The 19,662-nt window shown below is 29.9% G+C and overlaps 1 protein-coding gene across 3 annotated transcripts in view; it reads left to right on the top strand.

The window, feature by feature from the left end:
* LOC127291603 (serine/threonine-protein kinase S6KL) overlaps positions 1-18,993 on the top strand; it is a 79,504-nt gene extending 60,511 nt beyond the window's left edge. For all 3 annotated transcript variants that reach the window (XM_051320803.1, XM_051320802.1, XM_051320804.1), the window contains exons 8-9: positions 17,512-17,730; positions 18,575-18,993. In XM_051320803.1, the coding sequence (XP_051176760.1) occupies positions 17,512-17,730; positions 18,575-18,709 (354 nt within the window). In that variant the 3' untranslated portion in view covers positions 18,710-18,993. The remainder of the gene's footprint in view (positions 1-17,511; positions 17,731-18,574) is intronic.
* The last annotated feature ends 669 nt before the right edge of the window (positions 18,994-19,662 follow it).

The raw sequence follows: 19,662 nt of genomic DNA on the forward strand, positions 1-19,662 counted from the left end.
TTTGATTCAAATACCGGTGTATTTGGTTATTATCAAATAAATATTTACTTGAATCAAATATTTCTTATTTGAATCAAATAAATGATATTTGCTTCAAATACTGAAATATTTGATTCAAATATTATATATTTGATTCAAGTAAATCTTTATTTGATAATAACCAAATACACCGGTATTTGAATCAAATAAATTTTTTTTTCAGTGTATCACTAAACATAACCTAAAATTTGTTAGGCAAAAATTATCTTTTCTTTCTACTTTCCAAAATGCACAAACTTAATTTACCCCTTCTAAAGGCACTTTCACACCTTTTTGGCTGCCTGCAGGTTACCATGACAACGCATGAGAGTGAGTGCGACAGAAAATTTAAAAATTTGAATATTCAAATTTTCTGTCTCACTCACACTCGTGCGTTGCCATGGTAACCTGCAGGCAGCCAAAAAGGTGTGAGAGTGCCTTAACAGTGATAAAGATACCTTTCAAAATATTTAAAATGGCGATCTAAAAGATTACATAACCTCCAAATTTTTAAATTACGAAGTAATGTGTAATCAACTTCTTTTGAAATGCAGTCAATGCAATATTTCTCATAAAAGATTTTCTACTGATTATTTTTAAAGCAATTTTCCAGACGTTCAACTGATTTATTCTACTAATCTGCTTCATGTGACTGTATCCTAACTGACAATGAAGCACGGTTGGATCATTCAATAACAAGCAAGCAGGGTTGGGTCACTATTTCTAAATTCATGGTTAATTTCCATTGTCCCCACTTGCCCTTTTGTCATAATTCTCCGTCAACTACAGCACCCTGCTCTAGTAAAAAAAAGTGACTTTATAGTAACTTTTAATTTTGAAAATAAAGTCAATAAATTTTCACTAGAACAGAGGGTGCAGTAGTTGACGAAAATTATAACAAATGGCGAGTGGGAACAATGAAAACCAACCGATTATGCCCAGAGCTGGGTTAGTCGAAGATACAACAGAGTTGGGTTATTTTTTGAAAAATTTCTCTATTTTTACATATATTCGGAAGATTGCCATTGTCCCCATTCACCATTCTTAACTACCACACTCTGTTTTAGTGAAAATTTACTAACTTTATAGATAAATTTAAAAGTTACTATAAAGTCACTAAAATTTTCACTAAAGCAGGGTGCGGTAGATGACGGCAAATTATGATAAATAGCAAGTGTGGACAACGTCAACCTGCTTCGGCTGTAAGGCTATGTCCACAATAGGGATTTTTATGTCCTTATGTTGAATATAACATAATACAAAGAAAATCTATTGTTTTCTCAGGTTATGTTTAACATAACAATGTCCTCACTAATCAAAGTTCCTATTCGCCATTTTTAATAATTCATGATCAACTACCGCACACTGCTCTAGTGAAAATTTAGTGACATTCTAGTTAAAAATTTAAAAATTACTATAATGTCACTTAATTTTCACTACAGCAGGGTGAGGTAGTTGACGGAGAATTATTACAATTGGTAAATGTGAACTTTGGTTAGTGGGGACATTGGTATATTTCCAAAGAAGCAAGCAGGGTTGGGTCGTATACAATTTCGAACATTAACGATTTAGGCCGCTTCTACAATAATTTTTTTGTTCGACATAAACAGTATTGGGTCGTATTTTCGGACAGTAACAGTAAAAGCTGTTTCTATAATAATTTTTTTTTGACATGAACAGGGTTGGGTCGTATTTTGCGAACATTAACAATTAAAGCTACTTCTACAATAACTTATTTTGACATGAACAGGGTTGGGTCGTATTTTGCGGACATTAATGATTAATGTTACTTCTACAATAAATTTTTTGAACAGGGTTGGATCGAGTTCGCGTTGACAAGTTAATGAAAACAAAAAAATTTGAGGCAACTTCAATGAAAATTATTTTCTGCTTGATGAGGATTCGAAGTATTGTTAGAATTTCAATTGGAGAAAATGGTTGATGCTAAGTTGATGCTTCTACAAAAATTTTGTTCGACATGAACAGGGTTGGGTCGTATTTTCGAACAGTAAATATTAAAGCCGCTTCTACAATAATTTTTTTTGACATGAACAGGGTTGGGTCGTATTTCGCTGATACTAACGATTAAAGCTACTTCTACAATAATTTTTTTGTTCGACATGAATAGGGTTGGGTCTTTTTTTCGGACAGTAACGATTAAAGCCGCTTCTACAATAATTTTTTTTCGACATGAACAGGGTTGGGTCGTATTTCGCGGATACTAACGATTAAAGCTACTTCTACAATAATTTTTTTCTTCGACATGAATAGAGTTGGGTCTTTTTTCGAACTTTAACGATTTAGGCCGCTTCTACAATGATTTTTTGTTCGACATAAACAGTCTTAGGTCGTATTTTCGGACAGTAATTATTAAAGCCGCTTCTACAATAATTTTTTTTTGACATGAACAGTGTTGGGTCTTTTTTCAAACTTTAACGATTTAGGCCGCTTCTACAATGATTTTTTGTTCGACATAAACAGTCTTGGGTCGTATTTTCGGACAGTAAATATTAAAGCCGCTTCTACAAAAATTTTGTTCGACATGAACAGGGTTGGGTCGTATTTTCGAACAGTAAATATTAAAGCCGCTTCTACAATAATTTTTTTTGACATGAACAGGGTTGGGTCGTATTTCGCTGATACTAACGATTAAAGCTACTTCTACAATAATTTTTTTGTTCGACATGAATAGGGTTGGGTCTTTTTTTCGGACAGTAACGATTAAAGCCGCTTCTACAATAATTTTTTTTCGACATGAACAGGGTTGGGTCGTATTTCGCGGATACTAACGATTAAAGCTACTTCTACAATAATTTTTTTCTTCGACATGAATAGAGTTGGGTCTTTTTTCGAACTTTAACGATTTAGGCCGCTTCTACAATGATTTTTTGTTCGACATAAACAGTCTTAGGTCGTATTTTCGGACAGTAATTATTAAAGCCGCTTCTACAATAATTTTTTTTTGACATGAACAGTGTTGGGTCTTTTTTCAAACTTTAACGATTTAGGCCGCTTCTACAATGATTTTTTGTTCGACATAAACAGTCTTGGGTCGTATTTTCGGACAGTAAATATTAAAGCCGCTTCTACAATAATTTTTTTTTTGACATGAACAGGGTTGGGTCTTTTTTCGAACTTTAACGATTTAGGCCGCTTCTACAATGATTTTTTGTTCGACATAAACAGTCTTGGGTCGTATTTTCGGACAGTAAATATTAAAGCCGCTTCTACAATAATTTTTTTTTTGACATGAACAGGGTTGGGTCGTATTTCGCTGATACTAACGATTAAAGCTACTTCTACAATAATTTTTTTGTTCGACATGAATAGGGTTGGTTTTTTTCGGACAGTAACGATTAAAGCCGCTTCTACAATAATTTTTTTTCGACATGAACAGGGTTGGGTCGTATTTTGCGGATACTAACGATTAAAGCTACTTCTACAATAATTTTTTTTTTTGACATGTATAGAGTTGGGTCTTTTTTTCGGACAGTAACGATTAAAGCCGCTTCTACAATAATTTTTTTTTCGACATGAACAGGGTTGGGTCGTATTTCGCGGATACTAACGATTAAAGCTACTTCTACAATAATTTTTTTCTTCGACATGAATAGGGTTGGGTCTTTTTTTATTAACTTTTACTTTAATTTTTTTTATCTCTTTCGTTCATTTTTGGCATTGAAAATAGTTTCCACTATTTCTAAGTCTCTGTCACTCAGTATACAAAGAGATACAAAAAGAAAAATTAAAACAAATATTTAAAAATGCAAATAAAAAAATGTTTCCAATAAAATTTTATCTTCCTTTTTGCATCTATTAACACAATATGTAAATATAGCCGCGAAGATGATCTACATCTGATATATATATATTTATTCTACGTCTTGTGTTGAGATGGAAAAGAGCACGTTTCGAATCCGCTGCTGGAATCGCGACGAGCAAGGAGTGCCGATGATTACGTAGAGACAGGAAGAAAAAAAAAGAAGTTTCAGTATTAACAGCTACTGGCTCGAACCAGGCGCCAGTGATTAAACTCGTATTGCTTCTTATCTTCTTCTTCTTCTTCTTCTTCTTTTACTGTAGTTTACAATCTTGTACTCTTTACGATCTTGTCTAGTCGCTTTGCTGCTCGTTTATTAAATTGCTTTCGATATATATATAAATTTATATCTCTACTGAGAAACAATAATAAGCTATAATTTGAAACAAGTTTATATAAGTTGCTTTTAAAAAATCAAGTCGTTTTTGATGCCAACAAAGAAGAAAAATACAGAGAAGAAACAACCGAATGATAATAATTTTTCTTTATATATATATATATATATATATATATATATATATATATTGAACTACTCAATATGAAATGCTGTAAAAATAAAATTCCTCCTTGTTTAAAATTCCAGAACTTCTTCCGGACTATTTATGGATTAGTCTGGAAGCAGTCTGAAATGTCGTACTGAACAGAATTAAATACGCATTCACTACTTAAACCGAAATCGGACTAATTTGGCACTGAATCGGAGTAATTCCGGATTTACTATACCCAATGGGAAACTGCCACGAGTAACCATTGGCGTATTAATGGCCCAATGATGGGAGCCAATGAAAAAACCATTGGCACCCAATAATGGACCATTATTGGTAAAGTCATGGGCTGTCCACGCCGATGCCAATGATTGGCAACCATCATTGGCAAATTATTGGCAACCAATAATTAGCCAATATTAAAAATTTTAATAATAATTTAAAAAATCAATAATTTAAAAAAAAATTTATATTTTTATTATTTTTTAATAGTTATTATTATTATTATTATTTTATTTTTAATAATTAAATTAAAATAAAAAAATGGTCATCAAAGTATTAGTGAAACTATTTCTTCCAAAAAAGAGTTTGTCTCAAATCCAATTAATAGAAGAGACATCGGGCAGAAAAAAATTTCGACGAGAAAAAAATTTTAAATCACTGCTTATATACCAATCAAGTGGCATCTCAACTGCGAGAAACAGTGATGTTCGCCCTCCCTTTGCGGCGTTGAGTGAACTAAAGTCCAGAGCTGAGCCATCAGCGCAGCGCGGGAACATTTAAAAAATTTGATTTTATTAGATATTTTATTTTATAATAATTAACGAATTATTAAGTATGACATTATGTTATTAATAATTATTAATGACATTAATTATTTATTAAGTTAATTATTTGTCATATTTAAAATAAAATAAAATATCTAATAAAATCAAATTTTTCAAATGTTCCCGCGCTGCGCTGATGGCTCAGCTCTGGACTTTAGTTCACTCAACGCCGCAAAGGGAGGGCGAACATCACTGTTTCTCGCAGTTGAGATGCCACTTGATTGGTATATAAGCAGTGATCTAAAATTTTTTTCTCGTCGAAATTTTTTTCTGCCCGATGTCTCTCCTATTAATTGGATTTGAGACAAACTCTTTTTTGGAAGAAATAGTTTCACTAATACTTTGATGACCATTTTTTTATTTTAATTTAATTATTAAAAATAAAATAATAATAATAATAACTATTAAAAAATAATAAAAATATAAATTTTTTTTAAATTATTGATTTTTTAAATTATTATTAAAATTTTTAATATTGGCTAATTATTGGTTGCCAATAATTTGCCAATGATGGTTGCCAATCATTGGCATCGGCGTGGACAGCCCATGACTTTACCAATAATGGTCCATTATTGGGTGCCATTATTGGAATTATATTGGCATCCCTGGCTCCCATTATTGGGCCATTAATACGCCAATGGTATTTTTCCCATTGGGATAGTTGAACCGAAAACGGACAAAAATGAAACTCCTCACTGATTAAAATTCCAGATTAATCCCGGACTATTTATGGTTTAGTTTGGAACCAGTCCAAAATTTTTAACCAGAGAGGAGTTTCATTTTTGTCCGGTTTCGGTTCATCTAGTAAATCCGGAATTACTCCAGTTCAGTCACAAATTAGTCCGGTTTCGATTCAACTAGTAAATGTGTATATTTAATCCTGTTCGGTACGACATTTTTTTGGGTTTCGGTTTAACTAGTGAATTTAGAATTAGTCCGGTTCAGTTGAAAATTTTTCCGGTTTCGTATCAACTAGGTGAATGCGAAATTAATCGTGTTAAGTAAGAATATTTTTACGGTTTCAGTTTTAATCGTGAATCCTTAATTACTCCGGTTTAGTTCGAAATGTTTCCGAATTTTTGAATCACTAGTTAATTTGGAATTAGTTTGGTTCAGTCCCAAATTTATCCGGTTTTTGTTCAACTAGTAAATCCGTAATTACTCCGATTCAGTAAGAAATATTTCCGATTTTGGCATAAAAAGTGAATCAGGAATTAGTACGATTAAGTACAAAATTTTTCAGGTTTTGAATTAACTAGTAAATGCAAAATTAATCCGGTTCAGTCTCATATTTTTCCGGTTACGGATTAAATCGTGAATTCGAAATTAGTTTTGTTCAGTCTCAAATTTGTCCGGTGTTGTATCAACTAGTGATATTTTTCCGGTTTCGGTTTTAATCGTGAATCCTTAATTACTCCGGTTTAGTTGGAAATTTTTCCGGTTTTTGATTCACTAGTTAATTTGGAATTAGTTTGGTTGAGTCCGAAATTTTTCCGGTTTCGGTTCAACTAGTAAATCCGTAATTACGAAATATTTCCGGTTTCGGCATAACTATTGAATCAGGAATTAGTACGATTAAGTCTCAAATTTGTCAGGTTTTGAATCAACTAGTAAATGCAAAATTAATCCGGTTCAGTCCCATATTTTTCCGGTTTGGGGTTAAATTGTAAATCTGTAATTAGTTTGGTTCAGTCACAATTTTGTCCGGTTATGGATTAACTAGTGATATTTTTACGGTTTCATTTTTAATCATAAATCCTTAATTATTCCGCTTTAGTTCGAAATTTTTCTGGTTTTTGATTCACTAGTTAATTTGGAATTAGTTTTATTCAGTCCCAATTTGTCCGGTTTCAGTTCAACTAGTATATCCGTAATTACTCCGATTCAGTACGAAATATTTCCGATTTTGGCATAACTAGTGAATCAGGAATTAGTACGATTAAGTCCCAAATTTTTCAGGTTTTGAATCAACTAGCAAATGCAAAATTAGTCCAGTTCATTCTCATATTATTCCGGTTTAAGTAATAAATAGTGAATATGTAATTAGTTTGGTTCAGTCCCAAATTTGTCCGGTTTTGGATCAACTAGTGATATTTTTCCAGTTACAGTTTTTAAATCCTGAATCCATAATTACTTCGATTCAGTCCGAAATATTTCCGGTTTTGGCATAATTAGTGAATCAGGAATTAGTACGTTTCAGTCCCAAATTTGTCAGTTTGCCGATCAACTAGTAAATGCAAAATTAATCCTGTTCAGTTCCATATTTTTCCGGTTTCGGATTAAACGTAAATCCGAAATTAGTTTGGTTCAATCTCAAATTTGTCCGGTTTTGTATCAACTGGTGATATTTTTCCGGTTTCGGTTTATATCGTGAATCCGTAATTATTCCGGTTCAGTTCGAAATTTGTCCGGTTTCGGATCAACTAGTGAATTTGGAATTAGTCCGGTTAAGTTTGAAATTTATCATGTTTCGTTTCAACTAGTGAATCCAAAATTAGCCCAGAATTACACTTCCATTTCAGTCCCTTCACTTTGACCACTTCCCTTACAGTTTTACAATTCCACTTTCACTTTTAGAATTCTCTTTCCGCCCCTTCATTTCGCCATTTTACTACAACTTTTACAATTCCACTTTCATTTTTAAAGTTAAAATGTAAGTCAAATGGTGAAAGTGGAATTGTAAAAGTTGAAGTGGAATGGCGTAATAAAGGGCCGGAAGTAGAATTCTAAAAGTGAAAGTGGAATTGTAAAACTGTAAGGGAAGTGGTAAAAGTAAAGGTACTAAAGTGGAAGTGAAATTCTACAATCTACAACCAAGGTAGTTTCTTAATTTTAATATCGTATCTAATATCGAATAAATTTATTCCATAACCTCAAAAAAAAAGTTTTTTCAGTTTGTCAAAAAAACAATCATAACTTCCTAATTTTTTTTTTGTCTTATCGTTTTTCTTTTCAATTTTCTTTTAAGCTATTATGAAAAACATTTCACTTATTTCCCTCGCTCCCTATATTGCATAGTGTCAGAAGGCCCTTAAGCTGCACGATATATGCGAGGGGGAATAAGTTCAGAAGCAGGTTTTTGTTTCAAGTTCACTGACCAAATACCTACCATACCCTATACGGCGCAGTATAAATATATACAAAAAGAGAAAAATAATGAAGAATTTTTGTTTTACCAAAAAAAAAAAAAAAGAAATTATAATTAATTTCAAAAATAGCATTTCTTTTTCATTTCAAAGAGAGATAAAGTTTAGAAACTATATTTTTCAAAAAAATAATTCCAGAAGAAAATAAATCCTCTCGATAGTAAGTAATTGATGCAGAAAGGAGCCAGAAACAGAAACTTAATTACAGTTCGAGATAACAAAATAATAAAAGTTGAGAATACGAACGAGAGAAAGAGAAAGAGAGGAAACATAAGTTAAATCAAGATAGAAGATGGAAAACAGTCGAAGAAGATTCACTTGTTGTGTGCTCCTGAAGGAAAAGAAGATACTGTATAAGAGTACTGAAAGTATAGCCTTATACGCGCGTACCGTAGATAATAGCCGGTGATGCTTTATAAATAGACTTGCTATCGCGCAAAGAGTAGGGAAGGACGATGCACGCCAAGTTAGTTTGAAAAAGAAAAATTAAAACGAATAATAAGAAAAGGAAAAAGGAAGCTTGTTTTACTCAGATGCTGCTGCTGCTGCTTCTTCTTCTTCTTCTCCTTCGAGGCACATATTTTTGAACCAAGTATACACATACACAGGGCGGACAACACTGGTTTCTTGCGAGAAAGGAAGTAACGTAACGACTTAGCATCAACCATTTTCTCCAATTGAAATTCTAACAATACTTCGAATTCTCATCAAGCAGAAAATAATTTTCATTGAAGCTGCTTCAAATTTTTTTTTGTTTTCATTGACTTGTTAACGCAAACTCGATCCAACCCTGTTCAAAAAATTTATTGTAGAAGTAACGTTAATCATTAATGTCCGCAAAATACGACCCAACCCTGTTCATGTCAAAATAAGTTATTGTAGAAGTAGCTTTAATTGTTAATGTCCGCAAAATACGACCCAACACTGTTCATGTCGAAAAAAAAAATTATTGTAGAAACGGCTTTAATCGTTACTGTCCGAAAATACGACCCAACTCTGTTCATGTCGAAAAAAAATTATTGTAGAAGTAGCTTTAATATTTACTGTCCGAAAATACGACCCAACCCTGTTCATGTCGAACAAAATTATTGTAGAAGCATCAACTTAGCATCAACCATTTTCTCCAATTGAAATTCTAACAATACTTCGAATCCTCATCAAGCAGAAAATAATTTTCATTGAAGCTGCCTCAAATTTTTTTTTGTTTTCATTGACTTGTTAACGCGAACTCGATCCAACTCTGTTCGAAAAATTTATTGTAGAAGTAACATTAATCATTAATGTCCGCAAAGTACAACCCAACCATGTTCATGTCAAAATAAGTTGTTGTAGAAGTAGCTTTAATCGTTAACGTTCGCAAAATACGATCCAACCCTGTTCATGTCAAAATAAGTTATTGTAGAAGTAGCTTTAATTGTTATTGTCCGCAAAATACGCCCCAACCCTGTTCATGTCGAAAAAAAATTATTGTAGAAGCGGCTTTAATCGTTACTGTCCGAAAATACGACCCAACCCTGTTCATGTCGAAAAAAAATTATTGTAGAAGTAGCTTTAATCGTTAATGTTCGAAATTGTATACGACCCAACCCTGCTTGCTTCTTTGGAAATATACCAATGTCCCCACTAACCAAAGTTCACATTTACCAATTGTCATAATTCTCCGTCAACTACCTCACCCTGCTGTAGTGAAAATTAAGTGATATTGTAGTAATTTTTAAATTTTTAACTAGAATGTCACTAAATTTTCACTAGAGCAGGGTGCGGTAGTTGACCATGAATTATGAAAAATGGCGAATAGGAACTTTGATTAGTGAGGACATTGTTATGTTAAACATAACCTGAGAAAACAATAGATTTTCTTTGTATTATGTTATATTCAACATAAGGACATAAAAATCCCTATTGTGGACATAGCCTTACAGCCGAAGCAGGTTGACGTTGTCCACACTTGCTATTTATCATAATTTGCCGTCATCTACCGCACCCTGCTTTAGTGAAAATTTTAGTGACTCCATAGTAACTTTTAAATTTATCTATAAAGTTAGTAAATTTTCACTAAAACAGAGTGTGGTAGTTAAGAATGGTGAATGGGGACAATGGCAATCTTCCGAATATATGTAAAAATAGAGAAATTTTTCAAAAAGTAACCCAACTCTGTTGTATCTTCGACTAACCCAGCTCTGGGCATAATCGGTTGGTTTTCATTGTTCCCACTCGCCATTTGTTATATTTTTCGTCAACTACTGCATCCTCTGTTCTAGTGAAAATTTATTGACTTTATTTTCAAAATTAAAAGTTACTATAAAGTCACTTTTTTTTACTAGAGCAGGGTGCTGTAGTTGACGGAGAATTATGACAAAAGGGCAAGTGGGGACAATGGAAATTAACCAAGAATTTAGAAATAGTGACCCAACCCTGCTTGCTTGTTATTGAATGATCCAACCGTGCTTCATTGTCAGTTAGGATACAGTCACATGAAGCAGATTAGTAGAATAAATCAGTTGAACGTCTGGAAAATTGCTTTAAAAATAATCAGTAGAAAATCTTCTATGAGAAATATTGCATTGACTGCATTTCAAAAGAAGTTGATTACATATTACTCCGTAATTTTAAAATTTGGAGGTTATGTAATCTTTTAGATCGCCATTTTAAATATTTTGAAAGGTATCTTTATCACTGTTAGAAGGGGTAAATTAAGTTTGTGCATTTTGGAAAGTAGAAAGAAAAGATAATTTTTGCCTAACAAATTTTAGGTTATGATTAGTAATAGTTTTAACTTGATTAAAACGTTATTTCTAATTATATAAAAAAAATTAGTTTTTATTGCATATTTTGGATTTAAGGATGACTTAAAACTAAAAAAAAATACTAACATAACCTATAATTTATTTTCAGCTAAAGTTCCATTCACTGTGAGGCGTCATTCATATATATATATATATATATATGAAAATTTATTTTTAGCCTCATTTACATGAAACGAATTTTATGGAAATCATTGATGTTTTATTTATAGAAAATTTTTTCCTTAACCAATTCTCTGAATGTTTCTCGTCAAGTACCCTGTTTTAATATCAATTAAGGTAATGCCTACTTAAACTATATATATATACACTTGAGATATTTCCGTTTTCTGTAGTTTCTTTTCTTCTTTGGTTTCATTTGCAAATAAAAGATCATGAAATAATCGTATAGGGGAACGATGAGATGATAATCGCGTATGTCGAGTCATCAAAAATTCCTGACAAGGACTTTTCTTTATATATACATATATATAAGAATTGAGTAAGCAACAAATTTTTAATTCTTTAAAATAGCTCTTAGGGTAAATTTCAAATTTCCAACTTGCTATCATTTTTTTCAATAATAAATGATTTTTTGAATTGAAATTATATTTTTTCTTAAATTATAGATAAATTATAATTTAGTCAGTGGATTATTTTGATTGGAAAAAAACCATTGAATTATAAATATTGGCAAAAAAGAAAGAAAGAAAGAAAAAATTAATGTTATCGAATGACGCTTAGAAAAAAAAAATAAAATAACTTTAAATAATTACGCTTGGAATGATAATTTAAATTTTTTATAGTCTTTATGCCCCAGTGAACGACGCCAGCAATATAATCGCTATCAGGTATTACGTGCCCGTGTAATCTCCAAGCATCTTCTGTCTATTTATAAACTATCTCCATTCGCTCATCTACCGACAGTATATATAACCTCATCGAGGATATTTCCACCTCGTTTATAAATATAGAAAATCCTTAAAGATAGTTAGTCCTTTTGCAAATCACTTATTTTACAAAAAAGATTTTACAAATTATTAAAAGTTTGTATTTTCAAAAGTCCAAATTTAAACGATAAAATTTTTCAAAATTCGAATTATTTAAAGTTCGAATTACACTCGTGGGTTTATAAAACATAGTAAGTAATCTACTTTGCCGACTGATGGTAAAATAAAAGTAATTTTTTTTAATTTTTCATTTTACCATCAGTGGGTAATATAGATTTCTGCAAGTCGGTAAATTTTTTATATTTTCATTTTACCACTAGTCGGCAAAGTAAATTCCTAAAGGTCGGTAATGTTTTTTATTATTCATTTTTACCATCAGTCGACCCAGTAGATTTCTACAACTCGGTAATGTTTTATATTTTCATTTTACCACCAGTCAATAAAGTAAATTCCTAAAAATCGGTAATGTTTTTTATTTTCAATTTTACTATGAGAAAAAATACCATAACTTACAGAAACCTGCACTACCAACTGATGGTAAAATAAAAATATAAAATATTACCGACTTGTAGGGTTTAATTTGCCATCAGTCTGGATTCCTACAGTTTGGTAAGTTTTTATATTTATTGTACCATCGATCGGTAATATAGATTCCTTTAAGTCGGTAAATTTTTTTTTCACCACCAGTCGGTAGTGTGGGTTTCTGTAAGTTATGGTATTTTTTCTCATGGTAAAATTAAAAATATAAAACATTACCAATTTGTAGGGATTTATTTTACCGACTGGTGATAAAATAAAAATTTACTTTACCGACTAGTGGTAAAATAAATATATATTTTATTACCGACTTGTAGAAATCTACTGTGCCGACTGATGGTAAAATGAAATTATAATTTATTACTGAGTTGTAAAGATTTACTTTACCGACTGGTGGTAAAAATAAAAACAAAACTTTACCGACTGGCGGAAAAAAATTTAAAACATAACCAACTTATAGGAATTTCCTTTAGCGATAGAGGAATTTTTTTCAATAAATTCTGATTTCATTTTCGTAATAATAATTTTTTAATTATAATCATAAAAAATTTTCTTTTTTTAACTTCGAAAATTGGGAGAATTCGATGAATTTAAAAAAAATAATTAACAACTATGATTAAATAATAAAAAAATAGTAAATAGATTATAATAGTTGTGTTTACAAATTGAAAAAAAAAACAAGAAAAAAGAATAAGGACTAAAGGTAAAACTTAATTCGTGACCTTCGTCACAGGATCTTGAGTTCTTCTTCAGACATGAAAAATCAGGGCCGTTGCCCCGTACGCGAAGCCTTCCCTCTCAAAGCGTCTCTTCCTTTTTCTTCAACTTTTTCCATGTCTCCTTGTGAAGATGCCGACTTGCCGCGCGAAGGATCTTGTGCCGCAAAGTAGCTAGGCGTATATGATAATGCAAATGCACGACTTTCAACTTGTACATCAAGTCTTGGCTTATACACGTTCCTTAGGGGAGAGTACTGGCTAATTACTGAACAAACTCGAGCTTCTTTTATAGATATATATAAGATGCCTAAAGAAAAATTCCCACCGGATGATATAGGCAATTTTTTTTTTTTTTTTTTTTGAAAATATTTCTATTTCTTTTAATTTCTCTTAATTACAAGAAGAAGAAAAAAAGTTTTTCATTACTCCAAAGTGGTTTTTCTGGTGTTACATCATGCTATTATTTTTTTTGTTATTATTATAGAAATTACAAATTTTTTAATTGAATTGATCAAAATAAACAAAAATTTACATTAAATTGACAAAAAAAATTGATAATTTAATATCATTATTATTGTAAAAATTTGTAAATTTTCAAATAGTTACCATATTTTTAAAAAAGAAATGACTGTTCTTTTAAAAATTTTGAAGAAAAACGAAAAGAAAAACTAAAGCCGACTGTTAGTAATGTAGAAACCTACGTTACCGACTGACGTTGAAGAAAAAAATTGTAAATACAAAAAAACCGGTGACCTACAGGAATCTATATTATCGACTAATGGTAAACAGAAAAATGACAATATAAAAATTACCGACATAGAAATCTACATTACCGTTTGTCGGCAATGTAGATTCCTATGTCGGTAATTTTTTTATATCGCTATTTTCCTGTTTTACCGACAGTTGGTAATGTAGATTTCTATATCGGTAATTTTTTATATAGTCATTTTTCCCGTTTTGTCAACAGTCGATAATGTAAAAATTACAGGCATAGAAATCTACATTATCGTCTGTCGGTAATATAGATTAATAAATTGTAAATTTGCAAATAGTTACCATATTTTTAAAGGAGAAAAGACAGTTCTTTTTAAAATTTAGAATATAAACGAAAAGAGAAATATTACCAACTTTTAGTAATGTAGAAACCTACATTACCTAATTTTTTAGATTTTCATTATCTGTTTTACCGACAGTCGGTAATGTAGATTTCTATGTCGGTAAATTTTTAAATAGTCATTTTCCAGATATGCCATCAGTCGGTAAGGGGTAGTGCACATAATGCGTCACGCAAACGGGGGGAGGGGATGTAGAGATTTGTGACGACCTATAGAAAAAAATGGCGCTATTGTATAGAACCAAGTGTGGCATGGTGGAGGGGGGGTCAAAAAGATGGTGAAATTTGCGTGGCTTATTATGTGTACGACCCCCAATGTAGATTTCTATGTCGGTAAATTGTTATATGGTCATTTTCCTGTCTTACCGGCAGTCGATAATGTAGATTTTTATGTCGGTAATTTCTTATATAATCATTTTGTATTACCGACATAGAAATCTACATTACCGACTGATGGTAAAACAGAAAAATGCTGATGTAAACAATTACCGCCATAGAAATCTATATTATTGATTGATGGTGTAACAGAAAAATAAAATAAAAAATTACCGACATAGAAATCTTCATTACCGATTGTCGGTAAAATAGGAAAATGACGATATAAATAATTACCGCCGCGTAGATATCTACATTATCTTAAATAATAATTTATAAAAAAAAATTCTGCAAACTTGTCACGATCATTTATTTAAAAAAAAATTTGTTCATTTACTCCAACAATTATTTCGTCACATTTCCATAGTGATTCCTGATTATCAACCTTTGAATCCTTAAGTCATTAATGCTTCTAATTAGTAATTGCTAACGAATTTTTATTTCTTCAATAAATAATTATTTTATTTGCTTGAACCGACAAAACTTTATAATTGTAATTATAAAATTTTATATATATATATATATATATATATATATATATATATGTAATTGTAATCAAAAAATGTTTTTCGTTAAAACAAATATATCTACTGGACCCATGGTGTTAAGAATTAAGTAAATAAATTATTATTTTTAAATATTTTTATTTATCTTATAGAAAATATATTTTTTCTGATTTAGAAATTTTTTTTTTAATCTAGCTTTTTTTTTATTTATTACCATTGATAAAAATTAATTACTGTATAAAACTAAAAAAAAAAATCGAAAAAAATTTTTTTTTTTAAATCATAAGTTGTTTTTACACCTTATAGCGTGTGCTTTAAACTATACGTATAAACAGGTTCAATGGCCACTCTCGACCCTCAATAAACTATCCGGTCATCCATCCATCTATATCCTCTACTTATATGATGCAATCGCATTTAAAAAAAAAAAAAATAATAATATCCACAAGACGCATTTAATTTTAAATTGTTGGAAAAAAAAATTGGACGATAAATAGCTAATCAAATTTAGATATGAATTATGCAACATTAGAAATAAATTGATATGATAATAATTATTAGGTTCATGCTCTAAAGAGGTGAATATATATATATATATATAGTATAAAATTGTATGATAATCATTTCCAATAAACGGCTATAAAATCCATTTCGATCCTTAACGAGGACCTTGACCGAGGATAACGGTAAAGAAATCATTATAAGATTGACGATAGTATACGATTTTACACGAGTATTTCTAGTTGGACTTTTTTCTCACTACTTGCCATTTTTATTATTATTATTATTATTATTATTTTTGTTCTGTTATGTCTGAGAAGGTGGGATTTAGATTTGGGTCGTGATGTTGGGTATAATGATCGTAACGATCATGATGATGATCATGATGATGATGATAAAAGTGATGTTTACATCATGCGCTCAATTTATCTTATTTATTAACTCTTTAAGAATGTTTGACAGTGTGATTTTTTATATATATATATGTGAAATTTTTTTCTCTTAAATGAAAAACACGATTATAAAAAAAAAAAAATTCCATATATATGTGATGAAAAAAAAATTGATAATATTAATTTAATAATACAAAATTTAATTCTTTATGAAATTACATATTTCTTTAAAAACAGGAAAATGATGATATAAAAAATTACCAACATAGAAATCTACATTATCGACTAATGGTAAAATAGGAAGATGAAAATATAAAAAAAAATTACCGACATTGAAACCTAAATTACCAACTGATGGTATAACATTTTTTTTTTACCTTCAGCCGGTAATGTAGATTTCCATGTCGGTAATTTTTTTTATATTTTCAATAACAAATAAAATTAGTAAAAATTAATTCTTTTTATGAAACTTAATATTTATTTAAATAATTAAAAAAGTTTTCTTGGGTGAGAATCTGAGCTCGTATTAAACCTTAAGGGTGTGTTCAAAAATTACGTAACATTTTTTGGGGGAGGAGGGGGGGTCAAGCACTTTGTTACGGACAGCAGAAAAAATGGCGCTAATGTACATATGCAATAACGTGTTACATGGGGAGAGGGGGAGGGTCAAAATTAAAAAAAAAACGTTACGTAATTTGTGAACGCTCCCTAACAGCATTGGTCCACTATACCCGAGCATTTTTTCTCGCTCAAATTAATTGAATTTGAATATTTTTTAAATTTTAATATATTAGTTTAACATATTAGTAATTTTCTAATCAGTCATGCGGTAATGTAGATCTCTATATCGGTAATTGTTTATATCATCATTTTTCTGTTTTACCATCAGTCGGTAATGTAGATTTCTATGTCGGTAATTTTTATATCGTCATACTTTCTGTTATACAATCAGTCGGCAAACTAGTATGCAATGTCGGCAATTGTTTATATTATCATTTTTCTGTTTTAGTCGGTAATGTAGATTTCTATGTCGGTAATAAAACATGTGATGATATAAAAATTACCGACATAGAAATCAACATTACCGACTGTCGGTAAACCAGGAAAATAACGATATAAAAAATATGTGCAAAAATATTTAATACCGACTGTACAGAAGACCCGTTGTGCCATTTACATTCGAACAAGGAATTGTGCCAGTCAAATTAAATAATTTTGTTAGTCACGATTTAAAAAATATTTTGTTTTCAAAATATTTTTTATATTTTATATTTTTTAAGAAAAATAATAATTTTTTATAATAGTAATAATAATTTTTTCCCCCCTTTTTTGTTTCAGTATCCAGTGACAAGAATTGCAAATGATCCAATTGAGGAAGGAATTTTTACTTCGTGTGTTAGTTTACCATCGAATATTGAAAATATTTCCACAGGAAGTAAAGATCTTTTAAAACGACTGTTAAATCCTAATCCCAGATTAAGATTAAAGTCTATTCTTGCTCTTCAAAGAATAGCTTTTTTTATGGGCTGTGACATTCAAAATTACACATTAAAGCAAGTAAGTTATTTTTATCAATTTTAAAAAATAAATAATAATTTATTTAATTACTATATTACCGACTGAAGGTGAAATAAATCTATAAAAATTACCGACCGCACAAATTACTTTATTAAATGAAGACAAAAGGGAACTATAATAAATTATCGACTTGTAGAAATTTACTTTGCCGACAAAAGGTAAAATAAAAGTCGGTAATTTATTATATTTTCATTTTATCATCAGTCGATAATATAAATATAATAATATATTAATAATAAATATAATAATAATATTACCGATCAGCAAGTCGGTAATTTTTATATTTTCATTTTACCATCAGTTGATAATATACATCCGTACAAGTCAGTAATTTTTTTATTTTTTCACTTTGCTATCGGTTGGCAAATGTAGATTCCTGCAGGTCGATAAGGTTTTCTGTTTATTTTTTATCATCAGTCGGTAAAAAATCCTTAAATCGGTAATTTTTATATTTTTTTCTATCAGCCGTGAAAGTAAATCCCTCCAAGTTGGTAATTTTTTATTTTTATTTTTCCATCGGTCGATTCCTGTAGATCGGTAAGTTTCTATACTTATTATTTACCTACAGTCGGTAAAGTAAATTTCCTTATGTCGGTAATAGAAATAACTGCAAGTCGGTAATGTTTTATATTGTCATTTTGTCTTCCGTCGGTGAAATAAATTCCTGTAGGTCGATAAGTTTATGTATTTATTATTTACCATCAGTCGGTAAAATAGATTCCCTTAAGTTGTGTAATTTTGATAATAATTTGATTTGATAATCATTAAAATAGTACTGACCATTTTGTCATAAATAAATAATAAATTATATTTTGTCTTTTAGGTCTCGCCCTTTAGACTTTTAGGAAAAGAAATTGGTCAAACAACAGATGCGACATTGAAGAAAAATGAATTTTACGATTTTGATTCCATTATTGCTGGTAGCACAAATCGAACATGGACAAGTTCCAGTCGATGAAAAAAAAACAAAAAAGTACAAAATAATATTCAACTTCATCTGAATCCGTCCATAAATATAAATAAATTAATTATTAGTTATCTAAATTAATTAAAAATTAGATAATTATTTATTTAACTAAATAGCAATTATTCCTTAAATTGCTAAGATAATCCGTCTAGATTTATTTACGTTAATAATTATTTTTCATCTTTATAGAAAATAATTTATAATTTTCTAACTCAGGGAAAATGATTATAAATATATATTAATTTGCCTGTTAAAAGAATGCTTTCAATAAATGTTGTTGAAAAAATAAAATAAATAAAAGTAGACAATTTTTGAATTTTTATTTTACCATCAGTCGGTAATATAAACACCTGCAAATCGGTAATTTTTTTTTATATTTCCATCGGTCGGTAAATATAGATTTCAAGGAGTCAATATTTTTCTATATTTATTATTTAACCATCAGACGGTAATATAGATTGCCTTAAGTCGGTAATTTTTTTCATTTTACCATCAGTCGGTAATATAAATACCTGCAAGTCGGTAATTTTTAAAATAATCTGTAATTTATTTACGTTAATAATTATTTTTCACATATAGAAAATAATTTATAATATTCTAACTCAGGGAAAATGATTATAATTATATTAATTCGCCTGTTAAATATAGGGAAAAAGCATGTTGTTCTTTCAGTAAATTTTGTTTAAAAAAGAAAATAAAGAAAATAAATGCAAAAAAAATTAATATAAATAAATAATATTCAAATAAATGAAAGTAGGTAATTTTTATATATTCATTTTACCATCAGTCGGTAATAGAAATACCTGCAAGTCGGTAATTTTTTTTATTATATCATTTTGTAGATTCCTACAAGTCTACAGTAAGTTTCTATATTTATTATTTATGGTAATATAGATTCCCTTAAGTTGGTAATTTTTGTATTTCTCATTTTACCATCAATCGGT

This window comes from Leptopilina boulardi, unplaced genomic scaffold (genome assembly GCF_019393585.1).
Source record: "Leptopilina boulardi isolate dan_hultmark-lab unplaced genomic scaffold, ZJU_Lbou_2.1 LbouV2_144, whole genome shotgun sequence".
Lineage (NCBI taxonomy): Eukaryota > Metazoa > Arthropoda > Insecta > Hymenoptera > Figitidae > Leptopilina > Leptopilina boulardi.